We start from the raw sequence: 9,130 nt of genomic DNA, 5'->3' as shown, positions 1-9,130 counted from the left end.
CCGCTGTGTCTGCCCCAGTGGATACCGGACTCTGGCTGACGGGAAGAGTTGTGAGGGTGAGTGAGGCTGCGGCAAAGGAAGGTGGTCCCAGACTGTGGCTCTGAACTACTGGGGGAGGAGAGGAGGGCGGAGGGCTCCTCTACCAACTGACATGGAATCCAAGCGAACAGAGAGCTGCCCAGTGACGTCCTAGGGGGGCCCCATGGCTGGGCTCAGAGGAGTGGGTAACCTGGGACTAGAGAAAGAAGGCATCCAGATAGCCATCATCCTCCCATCATCCGTCCATCCATCCATCATCTATCCACCTTTCCTTCTATCCTACGAGGATTCACAAAGGCCCCTGTAGGATTGTGTGGGGTTTGAAAAGAAGCCTGGCCTCCAGGCCAGGAGCTCATAGAATATGCAAAGAACAGAGGGCATATAAAGGGCATGATATTAGCCACGGAGGGCAGACCCCGGGTCTCGCCGACTGAGGGGGAGGCAGGTCGAGAGAAGCGTTGTGACCAGTGGCACTCGTTCGTGCCCTCCAGCACCTCTGTAACCTGTCACGTCCGGAGGGGGAGGACGGGGTCCTGGGGAGGGGAGCTCCCCAGGACTGCCATCAGACCTGGATTTCTGTTAGGAGCGACAGGGCTTCCAGTTATCAGAATCAGCGTTGGGCATTTTGGAAAGTTCACTGCGTGTGCAGCACCTTTTGCAGTGCCTGCTGGTGCCATTCATGTGGGCCCATCAGTGATGGACGGGTGGCAGGAGATCTTCTTCCTCATTGGGTGCCCACTATTTCTTTTTTTTACCTCCATGGATTTTAATTTTTATTGGAGTTTAGTTGCTTTACAATGTTGTGTTAGTGTCTACTGTACAGCAAAGTGATTTAGTTACACATACACGTATAAACTCAACATCCAAAAAACTAGGATCACAGCCTCCTGTTGCATCACTTCATGGCAAATAGAAGGAGAAAAGGGGAAACAATGGCAGATTTATTTTCTAGGGCTCCAAAATCACTGCGGATGGTGACCACAGCCATGAAATTAAAAGATGCTTGCTTCTTGGAAGAAAAGCTATGACAAACCTAGACACTATATTAAAAAACAGAGACATCACTTTGCAGACAAAGGTTCAGATAGTCAAAGCTATGGTTTTTCCAGTTGTCATGTACAGATGTGAGAGTAGGACCATAAAGAAGGCTGAGTGCCAAAGAATTGACGTTTTCCAACTGTGGTGTTAGAGAAGACACTTGAGAGTCCCTTGGACTGCAAGGAGATCAAATCAGTCCATCCTAAAGGAAACCAACCCTGAATATTCATTGGAAGGACTGATGCTGAAGCTGGAGCTCCAATACTTTGGGCACCTGATGCGAAGAACTGACTTGTTGGAAAAGACCGTGAAGCTGGGAAAGACTGAGGGCAGGAGAAGGGGGTGACAGAGGATGAGATGGTTGGATGGCATCACCAACTCAATGGACATGACTTTGAGCAAACTCAGGGAGATAGTGAAGAACAGGGAAGCCTGGCGTGCTGCAGTCCTTTGGGTCACAAAGAGACACGACTTGGTGATGGAAGAGAAGCTCTTTTTTAGATTCTTTTCCCATATGGATCATGACCAAGTATTGAGTAGAGCTCCCTGTGCTGCACAGTAGGCTCTTACTAGTTGTCTGTTGTATATAGAGTATTGTGCATATGTTCATCCCAAGTTCCATTTACCGGCACCCTGCCCTCACCTGGTATTTCAGATGTTGATGAATGTGTGAGCGCACAGCCAGTGTGCCCCCGGGGGACCGTGTGCATCAACACGGGCGGAGGCTTCCAGTGCGTCAGCCCCGAGTGCCCTGAGGGCAGCAGCAACGTGAGCTATGTGAAGACATCTCCGTTGTGAGTATGACTAGGGCCACCGTCAGCTGAGCGCGTTCACCCTTCACCCAGGCCTCCCCAGGGGTGGGCTGCGTTCTTCCTAGATGTTCTCGGGAGAAGGTACAAGTATTTCTGTTGAAACGCACAGCACTGTGTCTGGCTTCTTGGAGCTTCCGTCTCTTTCCTTTTAGGGTTTGCACTGAATGTGCTGCTGCCCTGGGTAGTAGGAATGATGTTCCTGAGCGCTCCCCTGAGGACAGGGAGGCCACTGGGGGGAAGAGGGCAGTGGTGAGGCTGCCAGGAGGTATGTACGGGACAGATTCGGAAGAGGATCACTTCCTGTGTTCACAGGGTACCTGTACACTTTGCATTATATTGCTCTTCTTTTCTGCTGCTACTAGGAGTTTTGATTTCTAGTAACCTCAGCCCCTCACAGACGTTTTTTTTTCTTCAAAAGGTGAAGACAGGCTTTTAAGGAGAATAACTCCAACTATCACAAACGACACATATTTCCTCTGAGAGACAGAGATCACAAGAGCCTTGGCATTGTCTTTAGAATGCACTGACCCAGTGAAGCAGCCCCTTGAATGGCTGTGGGGGCCACAGCAGGTTAGAAGCAGCCAGAAAGCTGGTGGCAGTTATTCACTGAGAGTGAAGACACCAGGGTCTTCCTGCAGTGTCACACCTTGAAGGGACGGAGGGGCCGGTATGTCAGGCCTCGGCAGGCATCCCTGATGAACAGCCAGAAGTCTGCTTGACCTCCGTAACGGGGATGATCTGAGTCACCAGAATCGCTAAATTGCCTCTGTCTCTTGTGTTGGATGGCGCTAGTGGTAAAGAACCCGCCTGCCAGTGCAGGAGACTTCAGAGACGTGGGTTTGATCCCTGGGTCAGGAAGATCCCCTGGAGCAGGGCATGGCAACCCACTCCAGTATTCTTGCCTGGAGAATTCCATGGACAGAGGAGCCCAGCAGGCCACAGTCCCTGGGGTCGCAAAGAGTCAGACACAACTGAATCAACTTACCACTCACGCTTGTGTTGAATGAGGTGAAGAAAAAAATAAAAAACTATCAAAGCACTTTCACAGGAGGTTGACTCCACATACCTAAGGAAGGCAGACTGGGGGATGAATGAACACTGGGGGATTCCCTGTAGGCCCAGCAGTGTGGACTCAATGCTTTCCCCGCTGTGGCCCGGGTTCAGGCCCTGGTTGGAGAGCTAAGATCCCTTAAGCCATGCTGCTGCTGCTGCTAAGTCACTTCAGTCGTGTCCGACTCTGTGCGACCCCACAGACAGCAGCCCACCAGGCTCCCCCGTCCCTGGGATTGTCCAGGCAAGAACACTGAAGTGGGTTGCCATTTCCTTCTCTAATGCATGAAAGTGAAAAGTGAAAGTGGAGTCGCTCAGTCGTGTCCGACTCTTAGCGACCCCTTGGACTGCAGCCCACCAGGCTCCTCTGTCCACGGGATTTTCCAGGCAAGAGTACTGGAGTGGGGTGCCATTGCCTTCTCCACCTTAAGCCATGAGACACTGTCAAAAAGAAAGAACGAACACTGGGTGTTTAGTAAGTTCACCACATGTGCAGAACCACAATTTAGGATGTCAGCAGCTAACTGCTGGGGTCTCAGTACGCTAGAAGGGGCACCTGGTTTGAATGCTAGCACCATCATTATTGAATCTTTCCCGGCTTTATTTTTCTACAGAAACAGTGAAAGAAAAAGGGCTTCCCTGGTGGCTCAGATGGTAAAGAATCCACCTGCAATGCAGGAGATCTGGGTTTGATCCCTGGGTTGGGAAGATCCCCTGGAGAAGGGAATGACAACCCACTCCAGTTCTGGCCTGGAGAATTCCATGGACAGAGGAGCCTGGTGGGCTATAGTACAGAGGGTTGCAGAGAGTCCGAAACAGTAGTAATAGCATATTATAGTAGTAATAGCATAGTATGTAAATGGTAGTAATAGCATATATAAACATACACGCACACCCAGATGTACATGGACAGATGGGTCAGGGAAGCACCTTTTCCTGGCCTGACACCAGCCACGCTCCCTGGCCTGTGGTTCTGGAGTGCCCGTGTCAAAGAACACATGGCTGGAGGAGTCACTCCAGAGCCTCTTTAGGAAGGCAGGTGGGACAGTCCAGCCTGGTCAGAGCAGCCCCTGCTGACTTTCCCCAAGGCTGAGCGTCCCTTACGTTTTGCCTCTCTGTTCCAGCCAGTGTGAGCGGAACCCCTGCCCCATGGACAGCAGGCCCTGCCGCCACATGCCCAAGACAATCTCCTTCCACTACCTGTCTCTGCCTTCCAACCTGAAGACGCCCATCACACTCTTCCGCATGGCCACAGCCTCAGCCCCTGGTCGGCCGGGGCCCAACAGCCTGCGCTTCGGGATCGTGGGTGGGAACAGCCGTGGCCACTTCGTGATGCAGCGCTCAGACCGCCAGACTGGGGAGCTGATTCTGGTCCAGACCTTGGAGGGGCCTCAGACGCTGGAGGTAGACGTCGACATGTCTGAATACCTGGACCGGTCTTTCCAGGCCAGCCACGTGTCCAAGGTCACCATCTTTGTGTCCCCTTATGATTTCTGAGGGGGTCCTGGGGTCACGGGGTGCAGCAGCCTGGGCTCGTTTCTCTTCCGCAGAGACGTAGCTGCGGGCGTGGGCCGCAGCAGACATCTGTCTCCGCCTACCTGTCCCTGTGGCTCTCAGGACAGTGCCGCACGCCATCCCATGGTGCTGAAGTGCAAACCCACAGCCCAAACTATTGCCGTCGTATGTTCTTCTGCTTTACGGCCTCCCATTAGATGATGCACTTTCTCAGATCTTTGTTTCTTTTTAACAGGGGAACGGGCAGCTTGTCAAAATGCTGCACGAGTAGCATTACGAGTTTGAACCAGCTGGGGAGGGAGGAGCTTGTGGCCTGTGTCTGAGATGGTGGCCCAGCGTCTGTATTGTTATTGCAGAGGTTCCGGGCACACTGAGGGTGAATCATGCCCCGTGCTTGTGGCGTGGGGGGCAGGTTCCTGCCACGACTTGGCCCGTTCTTCTGTCTGCACTCCCCTTTGTATCACGCGGCTGGCCTTCTCACCAGAGAGCCACGGCAGGGCTGGACCCACACGCAGATTCTTCCGGACCAAGGAGCCAGAGTTTATGTGCAGATTCTGCCTGAATGAATTCCCTTTTGAGAAACCATATCTCAAAACATAACCTGGTATTATAACTGAAAAAATAAAGTCTGTTGCTCGTCCCTGTCCATCTGGCCTCTCCCTGACCGTGAGCTAGCCCAGTTCTTCCCAGGAGGGGGTACCCAGTCCTCTCCCGTCTAGGCTGGAATAAACTGAGATAAACAAATGAGAAAGGGAACACAGAGGTGATGTAGGATTGCTCTGTCAATAGGAACTTGGCTTGGCTGTGTGGGAGCCTGGTAAGGCAACATCTGCCCACGGAGAGTTTACGAAAACGCTCGCGTCACCGTTGGGTCCCGGCTTCCCCAGTTGCCCAGCTGGGAAAAAATCTGCCGGCCAGTGCAGGAGACAAAAGAGACACGGGTTCCATCCCTGGGTTGGGAAGATCCTCTGGAGAAGGAAATGGCACTCCCCCGCCCCCCGCCCAGAGTATTCTCTCCTGGAGAATCTCATGGACAGAGGAGACTGGTGGGTTACAGTCCATGGGGTCACAGAGCTGGACAAAACGGAGCACGCATGCGTTGCAAACCATTGATTCCAGGGCCCTCTACTCCTGATGGAGGAGCCCAGTGCTGACACCCTCCAGTGACGGAGTTTCGAACACTCTCTCTGGGGCTGGGAGTTGGGGGTGGGGTGGGTGACGGTTCAAAAGACAACTTAGATGCTAGCTGAGTCATCGGGAAATCACGTTCATCCAGGTGAGATTTCATCCCAGATGTCCTGTTGAACAGTTCTTTGTATTGCCCTTGGTGTGAAGTGGTGCCTGAGGGAGTGTGTTGCCAGTTTAGTGATCGAGCCCTAACCAAGGTGGTTCCTAGGACACCTCTCTTTGTATTACGTCAAAGAGTGAAACACAGTCAAGAGTTCCTTCTGATTCTTCTGGGATCAGCTGTGACTTCTCCAGCAACAGAACTTAGGGCCTGCAAATCTGCTTCCTCGTGTTGTTACAGGTCATTGTTACAACCGTCATCCAGGTGGGAGGGGGCTTAGGGCTTAGTGGGAGAATGAATACATGTTATCCGTATGGCTGAGTGCCTTCGCTGTTCATCTGAAACTATCACAACATTGTTAATTGGCTATACCCCAATACAAAATAAAAAGTTCAGAAGGAAAAAAAAACCCCTATCATTCCAGGAAAAAAAACAAGAGTACTTCTCTGGTGGTCCAGTGGTTAAGGCTCCACGCTTCCAAGGGAGGGGTACAGGTTCAATCTCTGGTTGGGGAACTAAGATTCCATGTGCCATGTGGCCAAAAAATAAAAAGATTAAAAAAAAAGAAGAAAGAAAACTATCATCCATGGCCTTGTGTCTCCAAATAGTGCTTAATAGGTCAGAAGCCTACCTGTCACCCGATCCCTAGGAGAACGCCAGGTGGGAGGGACCAAGGTGTGGCCATGCTCCTGAAAGCGCAATGTGACAGGTGTGTGGACCTTCCTTCTTGCTGGGGGAGGGCGAGTGGTGCCAGAGGACAAGCTCCTTACCTCCCAGCAGGTAAGGAGTGATTTGGGGGGCTACAGAGCAGATGCCCCCCTAATTTGTGTAGGATGATGACATAGGCCAAATCAAAACCCAACATTTCCATCATCACAATCCACCATCATCAAACCTGTTTCCCATTTATGAAATGCCATGCTGAGCCCCAGTGCCTACCTATTAATGCCTGCCTGAACCCACTGTCTTGTGGATTATGCCTGGACCTTCCTCCCTGGATGACGTCCTGTTCTTCGCCTCTCTCAACTTTCCCCTATGGAAACCAATTTCTCCATTGCCCATTCATTGCTCCAATCTGTGCTAGGTCAGAATAGCTAAGAGGCTTCCCTGGTGGCTCAGATGGCAAAGAATCTGCCTGCAATGTAGGAGACCTGGGTTCGATCCCTGGGTGGGGATGGTCCCCCTGGAGAAGGAAATGGCAATCCACTCCAGTATTCTTGCCTGGGAAATTCTATGGACAGAGGAGTGTGGTGGGCTACAGTCCATGGGGTCACAAAGAGTTGGACATGACTGAGTGATTAACCTAACAACAGATATTAATTTGCAGCCCTTTTCACGCAATATAGTTTCATATTATTTGGCAGGGGGCTTCTAAAACTTTTTACTAGACATCGTTGCAAACATAGACAAAAGTACAGATAATAGAATTAACTCCATGCCCAAATCAGCAGCTTCAGCAATAGTCTCACAGACAATCTTGTTTCATCTCTGTTCTAATCCCATGCCATGACAATTTTGAAGCAGATCCCGGACTTCACATTTCATCAGTAAATATTTTAGCATGTATACCTAAATGTTCTTATGTATAACCATAAGAACTTAAAAAAAAAAACTATGACCTGGATAACAATCCAATCTAAAAAATCAGCAATAATTCCATAACACCTTTAAATATTTAGTCATTGTTCACGTTTCTGAGTGGCTCATCCTTTTTTTGTTTGTTTGTTTGAATTAGGTCCATTCTCTATAATTTGCTGGTTCATTTCTTAAATCTCTAATCCATAGCAGTGGTTCTCAAACTTTAGCATATACTGGAATAACTTGGAGGCTTGTTAAGAGAGCACTGGGGCTTCCCTGGTGGCTCAGTGGCAAAGAATCCACCTGCCAGTGTAGAAGACACAGATCTGATCCCTGGTCCAGGAAGATGCCATGTGCCTCAGACCAAGTAAGTCCATGAGTCACAACTACTGAGCCTGTGCTCCAGAGCCCGGGAACCACAGCTACTGAGACTGGGTGCTGCACCTACTGAGGCCCGCTCACCCCGAGCCCGTGCTGCACACAAGGGGCCACTTGTGGTGAGAAGCCCGTACACTGCAACGAAGAGTAGCTCCCACTCACGGCAACTAGAGAAAAGCCAGTGCAGCAGCGGAGACACGGCACCGCCAAAAATAAACAAAAACTCTAAAAAAATCCATTTTATTAAATAAAACCAAACAAACCCCGAGTACTGGGTCCTTTGTCCTGAGTACTCCTCAGGGTCTAGGTTTTCTTGAGTGCATCTCTGTAGCTTCTTTTAACATGGCCCTCTGTCCTCTCTTCCCTGGTGGCTCAGTGGTAAAGCATCTGCCTGCAATGTAGGAGACCTGGGTTCAATCCCTGAGTTGGGAAGATCCCCTGGAGAAGGGAATGGCTACTGACTCCAGTATTCTTGCCTGGAGAATTCCACGGACAGACGAGCCTGGCGGGCTACAGTCTATGGGGTTGCAAAAGGTTAGACGTGACTGAGTGACTTACACTTTCACTTTTCTGTCCTCTCTATTTTTTATATGTCAGTAGTTATAGCTAGAAATTCAATTAGAGTGCAGTTAGGTTAATTCTCACAGGACTGCTCTATTGGTGATGACAGGTGGGAGCCGTATTATCCCTGGTTGCCTCTTTTTCCTGATGTCAGCAGCTCCTGATGATTATTGCACAGATCCACTACTTCCTTAGTGCAAATAATATTGCAAATAATATTCTAGTGCTATTGTTCATTAGTGGCATATCTTCTAAGGAGAAATTTCCTTTCTTTGGTTATTTGGCTACCCTGCGGCTTGGTTTGTATAGGAAAGATTGGATAGGATTTTCTTAATGTTTTTTTTCCCCCCTATTCTTTTTCTTCCTTTTTTATTTGGCTGCATTTCAAGGCATGCAGAACTTCCCCAACCAGGAATCGAACCTGCGTCCCCTGCAGTGGAAGCAGAGTCTTAAACACTGGAAAGCAAAGTCTTAAACAGTAGACCATTGGGAAGCCCAAGACGATGAATTTTTTACTTTTTCCCCCTTGTCAGTTTCCAAAGTGGTTCCCTAGCATCTTTCTAAGCTTTCCAGTGAGTGTTGTTTTCTTCTTGGATATATTATGAACTCGTGGCTTAGACATATTTGACATATGCTTCAATCTATAGACGTTATTGGAGAAGGCAATGGCACCCCACTCCAGTACTCTTGCCTGGAAAATCCCATGGACGGAGGAGCCTGGTAGGCTGCAGTCCGTGGGGTCACAAAGAGTCGGACACGACTGAGGGACTAACACACACTGGTCTTTGGTAATTTTGTAGTTATCTTGCAGGACAAGATGTTCCACACTTGTCTCATTTGTTTTATGCTCGAGCCTGAAGTCATTCATCTC

At 49.9% G+C, this 9,130-nt stretch overlaps 1 protein-coding gene across 1 annotated transcript in view; it reads left to right on the top strand.

Annotated features, from left to right (window-relative positions):
- Positions 1–5,100, top strand: part of FBLN7 (fibulin 7) — a 57,728-nt gene extending 52,628 nt beyond the window's left edge. Inside the window, exons 7-9 of the mRNA XM_010829544.1 lie at positions 1–56; positions 1,733–1,871; positions 4,064–5,100. Coding sequence (XP_010827846.1) covers positions 1–56; positions 1,733–1,871; positions 4,064–4,436 — 568 coding nt within the window. The 3' untranslated portion in view covers positions 4,437–5,100. The remainder of the gene's footprint in view (positions 57–1,732; positions 1,872–4,063) is intronic.
- Positions 5,101–9,130: the final 4,030 nt, after the last annotated feature.

This window comes from Bison bison, unplaced genomic scaffold (genome assembly GCF_000754665.1).
Source record: "Bison bison bison isolate TAMUID 2011002044 unplaced genomic scaffold, Bison_UMD1.0 scf7180017864508, whole genome shotgun sequence".
NCBI classification, from domain to species: domain Eukaryota; kingdom Metazoa; phylum Chordata; class Mammalia; order Artiodactyla; family Bovidae; genus Bison; species Bison bison.
This window is presented reverse-complemented; position numbering and strand designations above follow the sequence as displayed.